Source organism: Chrysemys picta, chromosome 3 (assembly GCF_011386835.1).
Source record: "Chrysemys picta bellii isolate R12L10 chromosome 3, ASM1138683v2, whole genome shotgun sequence".
Classification (NCBI taxonomy): Eukaryota; Metazoa; Chordata; order Testudines; family Emydidae; genus Chrysemys; species Chrysemys picta.
The window spans coordinates 137140807-137161635 of NC_088793.1; the positions used below are offsets into that span (position 1 = coordinate 137140807).

Below are 20829 nucleotides of genomic sequence, written 5' to 3' on the forward strand. Positions count from 1 at the left end.
AAAAAAAAAAATTATTTTTCATTCTGATTTGGAAATTCCATTTTCTGATCAGCTCTAGATATTTTCAGTTCAATATATTACAGACACAAATGGTTAGGTCACATGAATTGCATTTTATCTCCAATGTGAGCCTATATTTTGAAATAGTCTCTTTAAATATCCAGTTGCAGAATTAACAGTGGTGCAACTGGATGGTCTCGCAATTGAGGGTCAGTGGAATATTTGTGCACCTTGCACAGTGGGATCTGATCCATAATTAGGGCTCCCACGTGCTATCATAATAATAATAATAAAGAAAACAAAATCAACACTTTAACACAGATTTTGCGGAGTGAAAGAAAAAAAATACAGCCATATGCGCTCAGGTTTTCCTATGAAACAATTATTATATGACAGTTTCTGTTTCTTCAACTCACCCTAGAGTTTCAGATTAAAAAGGGAAAAAAACACAACCCTAATGGTCAAATCATACTGCTTTCCTCTTTCCCCTAACCCCCACCCACCCTTATTCCATTCAGGGTCAATGGTATTACTTAAATAAGTACAGTTGGCAGGATTTGTCTGTAATTCTCTCAATGTAATTTGTCTCAATGTGTGTATGGTTTCCATGGTGAGAGTCAGTCTCGGGGCAGAAGTGTAGGAAAAACTCTCTGAAGAGTAAATTATATGAGACATTACATAGTTCTCTGCTTTCACAAGAATACACACCTTGCTCTCAAAAACTATCATGGATTAGATGAGGTAAGTGTGATCTTGATTTAGGAAAGCCTAATTTTTTTTATTAACAATTGTGACAAAGGAAGAAACTTGCTCAAATCAGGATTTTGATGCCTTTACTCAAGTGCTGTGCCTAGAAGTGACATGCAGTGTTCAATATAGCATTACACTGCTACTCATGATATTCAAGTCATTCCCTGGTTCACTTCAGGGCCACTAGGGTGGTAAAGCCACACTGAGAGATCGCTCAACTCATTTCTGAAAGTTCTCACTGGGGTTATTTTCAATCATTTCAGGATTGGATTTTTCTGAAGCTCTAAAAAATTATGAGGTGAATGAGTCACTGAGCATCTGGAATAAAAAAAAAGGTGTACTACTATACAGGAAATATGAATATCTTTTTAATCTATATGCTTAAATGGATTGTGGTTTATGACTTGGATTTATTATTTATAGCAAATATGTCACAAAGATATGCAGCAGAACTATACAACTCATATATCTGATTAATTCTTACATGGTAGTGCCAAAATATTAGGGGCCAAACACATAATTTGGCTGCCTAAATTTCATCCAAAAAAAGAACAGGAGTACTTGTGGCACCTTAGAGACTAACAAATTTATTAGAGCATAAGCTTTCGTGGACTACAGCCCACTTCTTCCAGTATTTCATCCAGTAAATTGTAGGTGGCCAGTTTTTGAGTAGGCCTTAAAGGAAATAGAACACATTGTTATTATTCGTAGAGCAATGTAGATGTACAAATGCTACCATTAAAAATCAGAATTGGTCAACAGTTAACACTGTGTTATCTGAGGTTCTGTAGCATGGTAATTGTTATCAGATATTGACGTTGTAATGGTGCTCACCATAGTGTAACAATAATTCATGAAATAGCATCCATATTCCAAAGGCATGTACAAGCACAAGCAAGTGGTAGACATTGCAGCTATATTTTGATTTGAGTGCATGTAGGCCTCATGGTGCAATTGAGGTTTGAACAGTGATTTCAAGGAAGAGATATATGATGTTTGGCAAAATGAATTGGAAGGCTATTAAGCAGAAAGGGTGGTAAGGAAGAAGGCACCATATATTTTAAACCAAAATTATTTAAATTCAATCATTCCTTTGCTCCCTGCTATATAAGACTTAATAAATAATAATAATCCTTAGCACTTCCCATTCATGGATCTAAGTGTTTTGAAAGCATTAATGAAGCGTCACAATCTCCCCATGTAGGCAAGAATAAGAGTCCCATTTTTATAGATGGAAAACCTGAGGCCAAAAAGTTTGAAAGTGACCAATGATGTCAGTAGGAGCTGACGGTGTTCAACATATCTCAAATTGGTTACCTCAATTTAGGTACCTGACACAATCCCATTGTCCACTTTTGAAGAGTTAGCAAAATGAATTTGCCCCAAATCACACAGTCAGTCTGTGGTTTTGTTGGAAATATGTAGTAGAAATTGGCCAACATATTTGGTTATGGAAACAATTTCCCTGACTCTTAGTCCCTTGTGCCCAGATTGTGCAAAGATGTATGCACATGCTCAACTTCATGTATTATGTGTAGTATGATTAGTCCTACTGAAATCACCTTTGCCAGATTGAGGCCTTCATGTGTGTGAAGACCATGCTTCCTGAAGCACTCTGAAGTAGTGTAAGAAATGTGATTTCCTTCCCTGCTTTAGTTGCAAGTGATGTTAATCATTGCAGGAGAAATGCAAAAAACCTGGGAGCTGGATTGCAGTTCATGGAAGTTTTTCCCGTTCACTGCCTCTTTCAAATATATTTTGTTTGTAATTTTAAAATCTACTGTTAGATTTTTAAAATCATTCTGTTAATGATTTGGGATTGTGAACATTTTACAAACATATTTTTTTTTAAAATTTAAAGCATTTCACTTCACAGTTTAACTGTGTTGCAAAGTTTACCCACTCATGTACAGAAGTATATTAAACATTTTAAAGCCTTTCATTTGTTTGTATTAGAAAACATTTTTATAATTCACTCTGAAAAGTTCGGTAATATTTAAACAATATTTAAACTGCAGAATAAAGCAGGAAAATTAGTTAACCAATTATCTTGGCTGTACAAACAGATCACATTTGGATTCTCAAATCTGCAGTTACAAGTCTTGCCCTGCGTTCGGGCCTACATCCAATCAAGCATGCACAATAGACTCTAAAATCATAAGAAATGGGAAAATAAACGGAAAGATAAAGGCCAGGCCTTTGTAAAGGATTAAGTATGGAGGAAAAGAGTCTATGGGGAAAGAGAGAAACATCATATAATGGGAAAGAAATAAAGAAGTGATTAAAATATAATTATTAAATGGGTAAAGGGGCCAGTGAAATCAGAAAGCCTATCTCCGTCCCCCACACAGATAAACACACACCTCACTTAAACCTCTTTCCACCCCACCAAACCCCCAAAGAAAACATGTAGGAGGCAAAAGCAGATACAACAGTGCTTATCCTACCATGGTTTTCATCAGATGGCCAAATGGATTCATTTGAATATGTGAATAAGGAAGTTGATCATATAATTTCCACAGACCAGTGACTCTCAACCTTTCCACATTGCTGTACCCCTTTCAGGAGTCTCATTTGTCTTGAGTACCCCAAGTTTCACCACACTAAAAAAAACTACTTACTTACAAAATCAGACATAAAAATACGCAACTGTCAAAGCACACTCTTACTGAAAAATTGGTTACTTTCTCATTTTTACCATATAATTATAAAATAAATCAATTGGAATATAAATATTGTCCTTATATGTCAGTATATAAAGCAGTATACACAAGTCATTGTCTGTATGAAATTTTAATTTGTACTGACTTAGCTAGTGCTTTTTCTGTAGCCTGTTTAAAACTAGGCAAATATCTAGATGAGGTGATGTACCTCCTGGAAGACCTCTGTGTACCCACAGGGGTACACACACTCTTGGTTGAGAGCCACTGCCTTAAGACACTGAAAATTCAAGCCCTAAAACCCATTTATAACTACCTAGTAAACTGAGTGGTCCTGTCTACAATTGCACTCTTCTCCCCTAGCAGTGTGTTCCAATCAGAATGTGAACTCATAATCCCTCCACAACAGGATATGGCTGAAGCACAATGGCAAGGAGGTGTGAGGCAGCTTGCATTGCCACTGAACCTGAACCTGTTCCTGGCTGATGCTGGGAAGAGCATTTCATTCTGCGGTACTCTGTCCAGCACATTCCACAAGTTCTATAGTCACTTAAAAAAATTGAAAAGAATGCAGTACTAACATTAGTGAAGTTGTCATGTATGGTTGGGCCACAAATACACTTTCTTTCCTTCACTGTAGCATGTAAGATGATCAGAGTAACGGATTATTTCTAAAAGCAGCAGAGAGTCCTGTGGCACCTTATAGACTAACAGACGTATAGGAGCATGAGCTTTCGTGGGTGAATACCCACTTCTTCGGATGCATCGTGGGTGAACACCCACCAAAGAAGTGGGTATTCACCCACGAAAGCTCATGCTCCTATACGTCTGTTAGTCTATAAAGGTGCCACAGGATGCTTTGCTGCTTTTACAGATCCAGACTAACACGGCTACCCTTTAGATTATTTCTAAGATTTGTAAAATATATTTTCAAACTTTAATTCTGATAATGATTATGATCATCTCACATTTTGTTTTGTTGAACTGAAGTTCTTCTGCCCTGGGACATCTCCACTGGCTGAATTTGGGCTATAGTTTTACCATAGGTTCTTGGGGTCCTACCACATTTGTATGTTCATCTCCCCTCACTGAAACTACATTGCTGTACTGGAGAAGAGTATTGGGCTGCTTCATATTTAAAAGTGCTCTCTTCTGTCTGATACTTTAAACCATGATCCATCCTGCTTCTTTACTGGTCACATAGAAATTAGAGTTCCCATGTTACTTTTTGAAACAGAGGTAACTCAGGTATTCTGGCCAATATCTCCCTCTCTCTACCCCCAACCCTCCATGAAACCAATCTGAATGTCTAAGACTGAACATGAGCTCTTCATTAATGCACAACAGCAACTCCATTTTCCTGCAACGTCACTGCAACTGACTATATTGTAAAGTACTTAGAAGATACTTTGTAATATGAAGGATGCTACATATTGTAATTATTTTACTGCTATCTATAAGTATAGAAATAGGAGATTAGATGAAAATCTCATCACAGATACCAATAACTTGCAATATGTACAGTAACAAGATGCATGCTTGTTAACTGGTTTACCTTAATAGGATACTTCATAGACATATTGAGATGCACATAATTGGTTCATTCTCTCTCATTCTATAGCTTGTGATGAATTTCCACAGCAATTGACACTTCAGTTATTTGCTGTTTTTGCTGTGTTTTGAAAATGCAACCAAATGTCAAGTATTTTTCTTATTAGTCCTTAGGGAATGTCATATTATTTTTAACTTCTGTCCATGCTCTTGAGTTCCATTTCTTTCAATGGTTGTTTTCTCTCTCCTTTCAATCCATTGAGGGGGAGGGAAGAGGGGCGTGATTAACTTGCCTTGTGTGTTTAAAAAGGTTTTCTAATAATATAATCAAAATTGTGGACTCATGCTTCCAGATTCCAACCAAGCTGCACTAAGTGTTAGCTGTCACCTTTGTACAGTGCCCCTCTCGCCCTCCTCTCTGTTCCCTAATGTCTACAAAGGAAGCTCTCCTCTCCCTTATATTAATCATATCTGACATGCAGTTGGCAAGTGTTCTTGGTTAACCTCGTCCCATGTGAGAACTATGGACAAGACGTGTCTGGCTCCTAAATTTAACATTGTAGCAAGGATGTTTCCACTGATCCAACAATATGTTTTATGTGAAGGTTTCTTTTTCATTGTGGCTAATGCACCCTGACATGTAATACATAGTTGTAACATTGTCACATCAAAACGGCTCGTATACACATTTGTTTCACACAAATATATAAAATGATGTAGCTGAACCTGAGGTCAGCCACATCACCTCCTCCATGACTTTCTTCAAAGTTCTAAGAAGGCTGTTATTGTAAATGAGTTTTCCATAAGCCTCCATTCAGTAGGTTTTAGGCAAAAAAGAAGAGCGCCGCCCCACCGTAACACCCCCCCCCCCAGCGCCACACTGCCCAAACCCCCAGAGCACTGGGCCGCTCAACCCCCCCGTCGAGCGCCTCGCCGGGCCGCCCTGAGCGCCACGCCGAGCCGGCCAACCCCCCCGAGCACCTCGCCAGGCCGCCCAAATCCCCGCCCCCCCCCCCCCCCCGAGCTCCAGGCTGGGCCGCCCAAACCCCCGCCCACCCGAGTGCCTCGCCGGGCTGCCCAAACCCCCGCCCCGAGTGCCTCGCCTTGCCGACCAAACCCCCGGAGGGCCGTGCCGCCCAAACCCCCGAGCACCGTGCCGCTCAAACCTCCGCCCTCCAAGCGCCGTGCCTGGGCCGCCCGAGCACCACCCCCACCCAGCACCAGGCCGTGCCGCAGAAGCCCCCGCCCCCCCAGCGCCACGCCGCCAAAACACGCCCCCGCTGCCCGGCCGAAACAAACAAACAAACAAAAAAAACACACACAAAGAAACCCCTCGATCGCTGCCCCGCTGAACAACAACAACAAAAAACACCGCGAGCGCCCCCCGCCACCCAAACATTGGCCGCCCCAAGCACATGCTTGGTCGGCTGGTGCCTGGAGCCGGCCCTGGGTCTACATTAGTGTAAATCAGAACCTTCTTCAGTCAAGGCAATGGAATTTTGTTGGTGTGAAAGTGGTATAAATGAGAAGAGAATAAAACCACCAGAATCCCTCCCCTCTTCCCCCCCCCCCCCCCGCATCTCTGCAAAGTAGTTCCTGGGGGAAAAAAATCAATATAGTGGGTGGGATAAGTCCAGCTGATACAGGACTAGTTGCTTGACTTCTGCATGTTACAGCTTGAGAGTCTATATAACTGCTGCTGCCACAATGTTAAAAGGATGAGACAAAACAATTCTACATGCTTAATACCTTGAACTACATCTGCCCCATAATCAGAGGTAATAAACCCAAAGAAGGCAGTGAAAGGGGTAAATAATGCAGTAGTTTTGTCCTGCAGCTTCTCCTGTACAGGGCAACTGCACCGTGGGATTGTTTCAGAAATGTCTGTTGATTTGCTTAATAGATCCAGTTTAGTTGGTGACAAGTGTGTCTGTTTCTCATTGAGTATTAAGAAAAGACCTCCCAGAGCCACTTTACAGATAAAACATACACACCAAAGCTGAATACAATACATGCCAGAACCTACTTCTGGTTTCATTTATACCCTTCCAACAGTGGCGTTGGAACAATTTTTATAGTGGGGCTGCTGAGAGCCATTGAACAAAACTGTAAACCCTGTAGAGGATGGAAATCACTTCAAGCCAGGGGGTGCTGCCACACCCCTAGTTCCAGCACCACTGCCTTTCCTCTCATCATCCTCATGGTCTCTTTACAGGTGGTCTTCTGAAATACACGAGATGTTGCTCCCATAGAATCACTTTGTCTTAGAAAAAAATTCATTAGATTGTACGTATCAATTCATGTACTTCCTTTCACGCTACAGTAACCTTTTCAGACAATAGTCAGACGAGGGATATTCTAGTAGGTTCACCTTCATGTTTGACGTATCTAATTGTGCTGAAACTTAGGAAGCCAGTCTTGGCACTACTGACTCATCTTTTCATCCGCTGGTAGATTAGTCAAATATAATGTGTTATGGACATGTCTTTCTGATAGGACCTGAATAGTGAGATCCTTTTTTTATATGGACATTAAAGACCATATGGGGTTCCTTTTAAAAGAGCAAGTGTTTGCCCTGGTACTTTGCCAGAATTTCCCCTTAACCCACTAATCTTCTACTGCGTTATGTACTGGTTGGTTGCCACCATCCAATCCAGGAGTGGCTGCATTTCAATGGCTCCGCATATGTGTAAAGTCTGATTTTCAGAGGACCCAAAGCTTTGCAGCTCTCATTGATTTTAGTAGGAATTTAGGAAGACGAGGTGAGTGAGTCCAATAAAAAAATATTACCTCACCCACCTTCTCTCTCTAATATCCCGGAACTGACATAGCTACGACTAATTGCATTCAGTATGAGTTGTCAGTGTTAAGGATCTGTAACATCTGTCTCATGGTTTCTGAAGTGCTTTAGAATAAAAGACACTAGATGACTATAAACTAGCATTGCTTATTATGCAATTAGCAGTTGTGCTGTCCTACTGCCACACTTTGATTTAGAGATAAAAATTCCCCCACCAATTACAATGATTTTCTTTCCATCATGCTTGGCAAGACCCTGGTTCATCACTCACAGTGCTTGCAGGCATTTGCCTGAGCCATTCTGTCTCACTCTTCATTTCACCTCATGCCTCTAACTCCTTTAGTATAGGCAGGCAGGCATCATGTATGCCAGGGCCCAACCGGCAAGGTGTTAAGCTATACTCCTATTGAAGCCAGTAAGCGATCAGGGCACTCTCCACTTTCCACTAAATGGGATGTGTTCAGCATCCTACCAGATCACACTTTAATAAGACACTTGATGAAGAACAAATTAACACATTAATCATTATTAATATTACAGTACTGCCCAGAGACCCCAGCCCTGTTGCGCTAGGCAATGTACAAACACATAATAGACACACCCTGCCCTGAAGAGCTTACTGTCTAAGTATAAGAATATAGACAGCGGGTGGATAAAACAAACGTTGATGGGGGAAGTACCAGGACACAATGAGACAGAAGATCTCACTAATACCACCAGCTTAAGTACAGGTAGAGCTTAATGCACTTTGTATAATGTGCTATATGAGACACCATAATATTTGTACTTACAGTAGGGAATAACTGTACATAACTGTTGGTAAGCATTTACTTTTCAATAGCACCCACTGTCATACTGCTGGACAAGAGTGTATGTACAGTGATTTCAGAAGTTACATTTAGAATATGAGCTATAGGTCAAGGATAAAGTCATGTTTAACAGCCGATATGTCCTCTAAGATGACTGTGTGCTGTCTTAGTATTTGTACTGAATGATTCTGACACTTTGTTCCTGTTTTATTTAAGGGATGCAAATGTGTAGATTGGATAAGCTGTTCAAACGTTAATTTCTGCCAAAGATTTATTTTTATTTCTCATAAAAGTGTTGAAAGTTATTACTCTGATTGTTTTATGTCCACTATTGAAATTACTGGTAAGCTCTGACTAAAACAGCCAGAACTAGGCATGTGATGTCCACAAAAGCACACAAAAATAGATATATAGATAGCCATATATAGAACAACATTTGTCATAAGTGTGGCTCTAGAAATCTTATTTGTACTCATATCTGAAGAAATCAAAGGGTAGAATTTGGGAAATTTTCTGTTACCCTTGTTGATTTCTTCAAAGGCTTGAAATTTGGCTCTTAGTCATATAATATTATGTAATATAGTATTGTGTGATAGATTAAAATGGTGAACTTTTAGGCTCCTGGGGTGTTAAAACTTACCTGCAATGTGGCCAACTGCATCCAGAGTGCCCCCTCATAGTCAGGGATGACTCTGCAGTACCCTGCCTCGCTTTTCTTCTTTTTCTTCTTCAGGGATTCTTAAACAAATCCCACACAATCCAAAGGGAATTAAATATTACCCACCTGAACGCCAACACAGACTTTCAAAATAGAACAAACTCACCCAGTCCTCATCCTAACTTCAGCTGGACAGAGCCCTTCCTCCCTGAGGGTCTGACTTTCTGATTCCAGCACCTTCACATTACCTAGAGTTTGTTCTTCTTCACATTCCCTCCTCACCACTGCCTTCTCCCCTGCTGAGTCAGGGGCCTTCTTACTCTCTGCAGACATAGCCATATTTTCTTAGACACCCCCTTACCCCATTCCTGCACCTTCCTGCTGCTTTGATACTGAAATCACCTGATTTCTGTCAGGTGGAGCTCATTTTGTAGTCCGGTGTGGCTAGCCCCAGCCATTAAGGGGTGAGTCACCCTCTTACATCAGCCTTTAAAATGAAAGTTACAGCTCTCTGTGCTGCTACTGCTATAAAATATTTGATTCCCTTTTGTTCCTTCAGTGTTTATTCCTTGTAGAGCTGCTTAGTGACACATACTGCATACTCCCTGTGTTCGAACATTCTCCCACTCAATTACCTTTCTTCTTACAATCAATGTTCAAAAGCAGCTGGTCAGTTTTCCATCAGAAAATGCCATTATGATTAAATGGTTTTTTTCTGCAAAACTATGTCAATTTTGAAGACATTTCCCATGAAAAAATATTTGGAATGGAAAATTTTGTTTCAGAAGAATTTCACAAATTTGTTTGGAAACAAAATTTGCATTTCATATTTTATTTTATTTTCACTTTTATATTACTTGTATTAGTTTTACGTTATTTCATGACACATCAGTAGCAGCAGTGACTAATATGACATTACATCATATCACGTCAAGTCATATCAAAATATGTCATGACCTAATATAATAGTTGAAATTCTATTATTTTATTTTTAAAATAATCAATGTCAGATGCCAGCTAGCACAGACTGAAACATTTTATTTTATTTTATTTTGTAGATCAAAATGTCTCCTCTTTCTGTTGTAATGAAAGAGTTTGACACTTTGATGTAGAAAATAAGATAAACAATCCGTATACTGCTTAGAGGGACTGTTTTTTTTCAATAGCCTTGTGTTAGCCTGGAATCATTTTTCCTAAAATCATTGTCCTTTATGACATAACATGATATGACATCATATTTTCCAGGATTACTACTGACATATTGTGAAATAATGTAATATAAAATGAAAAAAATGAAAATTTTGATATTTCAATTTTTTTCTGAAACAAAATGTTTCAGTGATTTTTTTTTTTCTGAATTTCTCTTTCGTGGGTTTCATGTTTCTTTTAAGTTATAACCATCTAGTTTCACAGATGTTTAAAAGAATGCTAACTTCCCCACCCCCAAAAAATTAATAGACCTACACAAAAATGTTCAATTTTTCCACAGTAAATTAACAGAAATAGCAAAGAAAGCATGCTGATTTAGCCCCAAGGAGAAAAATCCCTTTCTCTAGATATCGTTTCCAAAGAATGACGTAGAATTAGGACCAAACCATTGCTTCAGTCCTTCAGTGTGATCTGCTAGTGTGGACTTCTGTACCAATATGTAGCCTCATTAACATTACTGTGGACCAGCATTTGTGGATACTGTTCATGATTAGAGTCCTGTAGAGGTATGCCAAAAATTGTAATTTCCCATATTTCCTCCTGAATTCCTGTATTCACCACCTAGATGCTCTAATGATGAGTGGACTAGAAATATATTGGATTAGATGAGATTCAGACAAGGTATCAAAACTGTTACCCTCTTCTTTTTATTAAATAAACTGGAGTGGTTAACCTAATGTTTTCATTTACTTTGGCTCCCAAACTGTGTTTTCATTACTACCTATGGTGTGTAGTGTAAAGCAAGCTACAGGTCAATTCATTTACAATAGGTCAAAGTAATGAGATTACTTTAAATGACATATTCCCCACATGCTTTGCTAACACAACACAAAATGGTTTAAAAAACCCAAAATTTAGGCATTAAAATATCACTTTTCGGCTTTCTTTTAACACCAAACTGTTTTGATACGTGCTTAAGTCTATCATATTAAGCCATAATATGTCAACTCTGAACTGACCTACAGTAAAAGACCTCTTCTTTGATGAGGTATTTTGTTTCACAGTTACTATCAGAGAAAGGTTATTCTGTGATGAAACTGATTATAACAATTTATCTAGGAGTCCAAGGAACTGGATACAACGGCTGCTACTCTGAAACCTAATGTTGAGAATGCAGATTGTCATTTTGAGAGAGATGTTAAGTTTATGTCAGTTCCTTCAATACTTGGGAAAAGGATAAAAGTCTAATTATCATGAATCAAGTATCAGAGGGGTAGCCGTGTTAGTCTGAATCTGCTTTTTATCATGAATCAGTCTCCCCTTCCTCCCCATTTTCATAAAATATTTAATTATCCCTTTGAAAAGTCAAGTATACTTGCTGAACTCACTAGACCCACATAATCCTCAGTCCAACTGTGCAAATGAGCTTTTGTGAATGCAAAATGAGTACCTGAACATGTAAAAGGGCACTTACAGTATTTTCACAACTGGCAAAGTTGCATATGAAAATGCAGGTGTGTATTGTGCCTTTTTTTTTTTTTTGAGAATTTGGCCCTGTGTATCTATAGCTTATAGATAATGAAAACCAAGATTTTATTATTTTTGTTACTAGTGTCTGAAAGCCCGTGCTGCTCAATGGATGTAATTTATAAAGTTGTGTGTGAAAAAGCCCAAAATGGCTGAGAACTGAAAATCGGACCATAACAAATCACAGATCTCAGAGATTATTGAATCTGGTGATATTTTAAACCAAAAGAGCTGTCAGCCATGCTTGTAACTGTTTCCATCACTTCACAGTCACTCAGACATTCTAGGATTCAGAGTGATGTTTGGAGTTGCTGTGTATGCTGGTTGTGTTGATTTGTGTCTCAGGAGGGGGCGGGTTGTGCTGGGAGATTTCTGATAATTTGTGCAGGTGGTGAATGAGGGGTGTATTCTTAGTGAAGGGCTCTGTGTGTTTGGGGTTATTGTGTGGGTTGTGTTGGGAGACTTGTATTGATTTGTACAGGGGGCAAATGAGGTGTGTGTGCCGCAGTGAGGAGCTGTGTGCATGTGGTTATTGTTTGTACTGGTAGTGGTAGTGTGTGTGGTTGTGTTGGTTTGTGTCTTATATTGATATGTGTGAGTGGGTCATGTAATTCACCATCTGTGCAGTCTACCTCATACAATAAATGAAATTGTTGCATGCAAATTAGCTGTAGAGCAGGGGTAGGCAACCTATGGCATGCGTTCCAAAGGCGGCACATGAGCTAATTTTCAGTGGCACTCACACTGCCCGGGTCCTGGCCACCGGTCCGGGGGGCTCTGCATTTTAATTTAATTTTAAATGAAGCTCCTTAAACATTTTTAAAACCTTATTTACTTTACATACAACAATAGTTTAGTTATATATTATAGACTTATAGAAAGAGACCTTCTAAAAACATTAAAATGTATTACTGGCACGCGAAACCTTAAATTAGAGTGAATAAATGAAGACTCGGCACACCACTTCTGAAAGGTTGCCGACCCCTGCACCCAGACGCTACAGACATACTAGGCTTCAGAGTGAGAATCCTGGAATCTTATTCTATAGGTAGTAGAGCCAACAGAGATTGGGACTCCATTGTACACTGCACAAACATAGATATACATCCATATTGACAGAAATGGGCTCCAGTTGCAAGATTCCAATGCGGATCTGGATTTTGAACATCCCAAAGAAATGATGAGGTGGGGCCCAGGGTTTTGGCTTAATCCATTATAAAAATAGACCTCTGGATTCTCTTGTGGATTCAGAGTCCAATATGGGAGGGCTCACCTGGCTTTTAGTTTGGTGGCTTGTGATTAATTAACAATAACTTATTTTTAAGGAAAGAACACAAAAACATTTAAAAGAATCCAAATTAATGCCTGGTGCAATATGAGTGATACCACAAATGCATTTGGCGTATTGTGTTTGATACGTATCTTTTATTTCTGTTTTTAATAAACAGCCATCTGAAATGCTAGGCAGACATTTTATAAACACCTTTTGATTTACTGTCTTTCTTCTTATTTTTTTTCTCTGCAGACTATGTCAGAGAGTCACAATGATCCTGCACAATAACACTACAGTCTCCCCCTCGTTTTCAAATGTGAGCTTCTTCTGGAATAGAGATTCCCAGGGAACGAGGCTTCTTGAGGATGCGACATCGGTCACTGGCAGCTATGACTTCCCTCAGACAACTGAGAGTTTTCTCTTCACTACTGTGGAAACAGCCAATAGGTCACTAGATGGCATGAGCAAAGATCCTCTGGGTGGACACACACTCTGGCAAGTAGTTCTGATCGCCTTCCTCACTGGCATCCTCGCACTGGTGACCATCATAGGAAACATCTTGGTGATTGTGGCATTTAAAGTTAACAAACAACTTAAAACAGTCAACAATTACTTCCTGCTGAGTCTTGCATGTGCAGATTTGATCATTGGTGTTATTTCAATGAACCTTTTCACCACATACATCATCATGGACCGCTGGGCTTTGGGAAGTTTGGCCTGTGATCTATGGCTCTCCATTGACTATGTAGCCAGCAACGCCTCTGTCATGAACCTCCTTGTCATAAGTTTTGACAGGTATTTTTCCATCACCAGGCCACTTACATATAGAGCTAAACGAACAACCAAAAGGGCTGGAATGATGATAGGCTTAGCTTGGGTCATCTCGTTCATTCTTTGGGCCCCTGCCATCTTGTTTTGGCAGTATTTTGTTGGGAAAAGAACTGTGCCTCCTGATGAATGTTATATCCAGTTTCTAAGTGAACCTGTCATCACTTTTGGCACTGCCATAGCTGCCTTTTATTTGCCAGTCACCATTATGACTATTTTATACTGGAGGATCTACAAGGAGACAGAGAAACGCACCAAGGAGTTAGCAGGGTTACAGGCCTCGGGCAGCAAAGCTGAAGCAGCACGCTTCATTCGCCAAACTGGTAGCTCCAGAAGCTGCAGCAGCTATGAGCTGCAGCAGCAGAGTATGAAGCGCTCTACCAGAAGGAAATACGGCCGATGCCACTTCTGGCTTACAACAAAGAGCTGGAAACCCAGCCAGGATCAGGGGGACCAGGAGCACAGCAGCAGCGATAGCTGGAACAACAATGACGCCGCTGCTTCTCTTGAAAACTCTGCCTCCTCTGATGAAGAAGACATTGCCACGGAAACGAGGGCCATTTATTCTATTGTGCTGAAGCTTCCCGGTCACAGCACCATCCTCAACTCCACTAAACTACCCTCATCTGAAGACTTGAATGGGTCAGGGGACAACTTGCAGACGTCCAACATGGGGTCAAAGGAAAGGAAACCTAAAAGGTTGCACTCTCAGAAAAGTGTGGAGGATGGAGGAAACTTTCACAAGAACTTTTCTAAGCTTCCAGTTCAGCCAGGATCAGCAGTAGAGGCAGCCAAGGTTTCCGAAAACATTCCGTCAGCGGCTAAGACATCCACAGCCCTGCCTTTATCCTTCAAGGAAGCAACCCTGGCCAAAAAGTTTGCCTTGAAGACCAGAAGTCAGATCACCAAGCGAAAACGAATGTCACTTATCAAAGAAAAGAAAGCAGCACAGACGCTCAGTGCTATTTTGTTTGCCTTCATCATCACCTGGACACCATACAACATCATGGTTCTGGTGAACACCTTTTGTGATAGCTGTATCCCCAAAACATTTTGGAATCTGGGGTACTGGCTTTGTTACATCAATAGCACAGTGAACCCTATGTGCTATGCATTGTGTAACAAAACATTCAGAACCACTTTCAAGATGTTACTGCTGTGCCAGTGTGACAAACGGAAACGACGCAAACAGCAGTATCAGCAGAGGCAGTCAGTCATTTTTCATAAGCGGATCCCCCAGGAGGCTTCATAGAATAGTATTTTTAACAAACAAAAAACAAACTATCAAAGGGCATGTGGGAGGGAGAGTGGTTCCAGGGTGCTGACACAAACATTTCATCATCAAGATGTGAGAGCAGCTGCCAGGTTTATGTATCCTTTTAATAAATCCAGTTTAATATTAAAATCAAACCTGCATTAAGCAAAAACAAACAGACTTCAAGGTTTTTTATTAAGGAAATGAAAGACTAAATAAAGTTTTCCTACAAAATTACAAGAAGCTGTAGAGCAATTATGAACCCGTTACTGATCAGCCCAGTTTTTTGGTTGTAATCAACTCTGGGATCTCAGGTAAGCACATCTAGCTAGCCCAGTTCCAGCTGTTTCCAAGGAATCAACAGGTTTCAATTCAAGTCACATATGGATACAGCAAGCTAGTTAAACATTGTTATGAAATTATTTAAAACACTGTATAGGTTGCAAAACTGCTTCTTGTTGTCCCAGTAAAGCTTCTTGTCTCCTCTTTTGGTGTGATTCTCCTCGTAGCCCTGATTCTTGAACCTTACGGAGTATCTATTTGTGCAGCTCACGTTATGTGTGTGTGTGAATGCACAAGTTACACTCACACTCCACCGTTTATATATATAAATATACCAGGAAATAAGTGATCTAACAATCTAAATTCTTACATGGGTCCCTATCATTGTGGTATGTGAGTGAAATATATGATTTGACAAATTCGTCTGTAAATGTAAATTTATTTTGTTATTTGCAAATTGAAATTCTAGTGTATATTTGAAACATAAAATACACACCATTTAGAAAGAGGTAAATAAGTGCAACCTATGAGCCAAATGCAATCCACAGATTATTGCTATGGGACACATGCCAACCTAACCTTTAATACAGAGATGCAGCCAGATAAAATTCTGTATGTATGCAGTACTGTATTTCAGTCCAAGTGATAATGCCTCCTCAGAAGCATTGGCTACTGAGCTCAAAATTGAGCATAGAATCCTGGAATCTGTAGTCTCTGCAAGCTGCATGTCTGTACTAAAAGTGATGAAAGTTGAAAAAGTCTGCATTTTATGCAAATAGAACTTTCACAGACTGCCACTGTGGCCTTCAGTTGCAAAAGGCTTGTGTAGAAGAAATCCTTAATTGTTTTGAACCTGAAAGACACTCACTCTAAAACATTTCTTTTTCACAATCTGTTTGAAAAGCATAGTGGATATCACCAACTTGCAAGCTGGCACTTTCTGATAAAGAAAACAAAAATATTTATAACTTAGACATGGCCAATATTTCCTGGTATTTATGATATGGTCTGCACCAAACATAGTGTGCTTTATAAAAGTCAGAGATCCCCTGAGGAAAGTACTGTACTTTTAAGAATTGTTCTAAATCGTATTTAGTTATATGTTGAAAGATAATTTGATACTAGCCTTTGAACTGACCAAAACAATTTTTTCCCAACACTCATATTTTGCTGAAAACAAAACAAAACAAAACAAACAAAAAAAACCCCAACAAATTTCCTTTATAAAGAGGCATCAGTGTTGTGAACACAGAACTGGTATAAAAGCTGCTTTTGTATTCTGTGTGAGATGGTGTTTACAGATGATTTTGACAGCAGTGGAAGTATATTAAATGGTGTCTGTGTATCTGAACTATTTAATTTTGTGTTATGTTTATATGAAGAAATATTTATACAGACTTCACCAAATGTTTTATTTAATGTTGATAAATATTGCTCTTCAGTCTTCAACTGTAGTGTCCTTTTAAAGTGATTCATAAAGGTCTGCTTGAGCAATGAATACAGTATACCGAGCTTTTATGTCACTAAAACAAATATTCATACACATAACATTCATAGTTTTTTATTGTTTTTGTGGTATGTTATATTAAATGTCTATCTTAAACAAAGTTTGTAGCCTATGCTCTAGGTCTAGTGATGAGAAAAAAGTAGGCCTTGAGCTGTAGATCAGTCACATTTCAAGGTGGAGAAACCCATAATTTACTGATCAGTTTTGTTTGCCACATACAACCAAAGACTTACAGGGAGCCACCAAACTCTTTCCTAAGCTGCATAGAAAATTACAGAGCTTTATTTTACAGAACTGTGTAGTAACGAAGCACATATCTGCAGTACATTTCATTACTCAAGTTGACCTTCTAACTAATGTTTGAACAATTATAGATATATATAGATATATACATATTGCCATCTTATTATATTCTGATAATTAGAGTAGTGCAGTGCCCTCTAATTCATGAAGTATGAGGGCAAGTAAGGAAGCCAGAGTTCAGCAAGAGACTCTATTATATAATGCTATTGATTTTACTATGGAAAATTATTTTTCTACCAAAGTTAAGCTTCTTCTGAAAAGCAACTGTCACTATTGTTTACATGATAGGAAGAGTTAAAACTCTTGGATTGTTTTCGGAGAAAAAAAATAAACAATTTGATGTGTGAACAGGCTTGAAAATGTTATTTTACAGACATAATACATTATGTGTTTATCCACATACTAGAAAAGATTAATTTAGTTATATATTTACTTAAAGGAACATGCACTGTAAAATATTCAAAATTTGGCTGCATTGCAAATACAATTCTAAACAAAGGGAAATCAGATTAATATTTCATGTGTGTCTATCTGATTGCACTATATATAGACATATATAATGCACAAACATTATATATACATGCACAAAGACATATATATGTGTAAGAAAGGTGCAATACAAATGGATGCAATCTGCCACAGCATTTCTTTTCACAAATAAAAAGCAAGTAATGGCTCACATGTGATGGAGGAAAGTGGAGTCGCAAACATTGTAAAACTGTCAGTCTGAGTGCAGACAGTCGCGTAACCTTTCTTACATCAACACGTGGCTTCAGTGGGCCTACTCATAGATCCAGTCCTGCTCCTGTTAATTTTAGTGGTACAGGATTGGACCCCATTAGAGCAGATTAATGAAGTTTAAGATTACTGGAGCATTGAGAGTAAATGTTGCAGGGTGGCACCAAAAGGGTATAAAATGGCAGACATTGTCAACCCCTTTCTGAGACAACAGCACATACAGCATCATGTGGCTTTTATATGTGCTAGGGCTGTATAAATTATTTATGTGACATACATTTGATTATGACTTTAACCTCAGAGGCTGTGAAAAATAAATTAATATCTGACTCAATGGACTGGTGGCAGGCATAACTGCAGCAAACACTTACATTTTTCAATGGCATGATATAACTTCTTGTCGCAGCTATAGGGCAAAATGAAATTGCAGCTCTACTTATCTCTGACCTAAATCTAAAGGAATACATGAATGCTCTGATTCTCAAAGGTGCTGTGCATCTGCAGTTTCCATTGACTTCAGTGGGATTTGTGGCCTCTAAGTATTCTGAAGAATCAGGTCATATAAGGGGAGCCAGCCATGTTGTGGAAAACTAGCATAGCCACACAGATGTGCTGAAGAAGTTGCTCCCCTTCATCTATTAGCTTGCTAAGATCTTCAACTTTATTTTTTCTGTATAAGTAACTAACTGTATTTTCTTGCTCTACTGTAAGAAGGGCCCATGAAACATTTGGGCCATTCTCAACCTTGTGCCTATAATAAATGAACACATGAATCCAAGTACACTCAGTTCTCCTGTACAGGATGCAAACATCAAAACAAAAAAGAAATCTATTTGTGTCTTTCCCTGGTTGGCAAGGTCAGTAAGTTTAAATATGTACACACAAATACACCACATACACTCATAGTGGGCATAGCTGTGTGCTATAATGCTCATCTATGTCATAAATTGCATTTATCATGCACCCTTGGCACCTCACCATACATGGACCAATAATCTCATGAAGAGTGATTGAAAAGACTCAAAGTCAGGGACTGCTTTCCTTAGAGAGGAGACAATAAGAGGGGACATGATAGAAACATACAAACAGGGCCGGTGCAAGGAAGTTTCGCGCCCTAGGCGAAACTTCCACCTTGCGCTCCCCCCCTAGCCCTATGGCAGCTCCCCGCCCCCCCCATCCTGAGGCGCGCCCCCCCCCACCGCGGCAGCTCCCCCCCTGCCCTGAGGCACCCTCCCCTGCGGCAGCTCCCCCCACTCAGGGTGGGGGGTTTCGCCTAGGGCAATTTATGACATAGATGAGCCGTGCGGCAGCTCCCCACCCCAGCTCACCTCTGCTCCGCCTCCCCCCCGAGCACGCGGCCCCCGCTCTAATTCTTCTCCCCTCCCAGGCAGCTGATTGGCACTGCAAGCCTGGGAGGCGGGAGAAGTGGAGCGGCGACCGCACGCTCGGGGAGGGGGCGTAGGAACTCTGTAAAAAAAAATTGGGGGCATCGCTTTTTGGTGCCCCCAAATCTTGGCGCCCTAGGCAACCGCCTAGTTTGCCTAAATGGTAGCACCGGCCCTGCATACAAAATAATTTAACGGTATAAAGCTGGTAAATCAGACACTTCTGTTCTCTGTATCTCATAACAAAGGGAAACTCAATGAAAGTAAAAGGGGACAAATGCACAAGTAATAACAGAAAATACATTTTCATGAAACACATAATTAGACTGTGGAACGCGTTGCCACAGGACACCGTTGAGGCTGAGAGCTTAGCAAGATTTATATTAACATTTACGTCTTCCCCATGTGACACATTCCACTTGCTTCTAGCCTTGGAAGGTCCTAAGATATTCAGCTTGGAAGTTATGGCCTTTTTGTGTGTATGTGGATAGAAGAGCTATTGTAGTAATTTGTGGACCTGCTTCAAATGTTGTGTTTTTTGTTTTTTAGTAGTGAATATTTGAAACTGTTCAGTGACTGGAATTTTTAGAATTAGTCTTGGTAGAGATGGATTAGAAGATAGAGTCCAGCAGGTGGACCTGTGGTAACAGGATCGGACTCCTGAGTCATTTTGGGACCCAGGTGTAAATCTGTGGTAGAGATCATCCTCAAATCAAGGGATCACCGATGACAGATGCCACAGTTAATGGTGCAAGAAAAATGCTCTTTAGCACATGGCTATCACCAGCATGTATGTGTATACACACATCTATACAGAGCATTAATATCTGTGCTGTGGATTTATATATAAAATTATACTGAAAAGTCAGCCAAAAAAGGAAATTTATTTTGATACCTCATGAACTATAACCTGACAGCAGAACTGTTTACTTTTATTCTTTCACTTAGCTTGATAGAGAAGTTTCCTAGTCTTTCGCAGTGCACAGCCTCAAAGTGGATTCTCTTTTCCTCTGAAAATGGGGTTTTATGTGTGTTATGCAGGCTCTTTGGGCTTTTCAGATATCTAAAGATAGAAACCATGTCCCCGATTTCAGGTCTCGCACCCATTTTACACTAGGTTTAACTTCATTGACTCTACCAGAGATACTCCAGATTTCCACCAGTGTGAGATCAGAATTAAGCCGTGTATGTCTAAGAGCAGATTCTGTCTTGGATGGGATAGGTGAAATAGGAGTTGACTACATATGGGCTGGGCACCCATTACAGCCCTGATCCTACAAGCTGCTCTTTATAACCAAATTCCTGCATGCATATGGGCTCCTTACAGCTTTAATAGGACTCAGCGAGTGCAAGC

The 20829-nt window shown here is 39.8% G+C and overlaps 1 protein-coding gene across 2 annotated transcripts in view; it reads left to right on the forward strand.

Moving 5' to 3' along the window:
• The window catches only part of CHRM3 (cholinergic receptor muscarinic 3), a 486843-nt gene extending 467925 nt beyond the window's left edge, over window positions 1-18918 (forward strand). For both annotated transcript variants that reach the window (XM_005300507.4, XM_065589089.1), the window contains one exon: window positions 13430-18918. In XM_005300507.4, the coding sequence (XP_005300564.2) occupies window positions 13430-15257 (1828 nt within the window). In that variant the 3' untranslated portion in view covers window positions 15258-18918. The remainder of the gene's footprint in view (window positions 1-13429) is intronic.
• Window positions 18919-20829: the final 1911 nt, after the last annotated feature.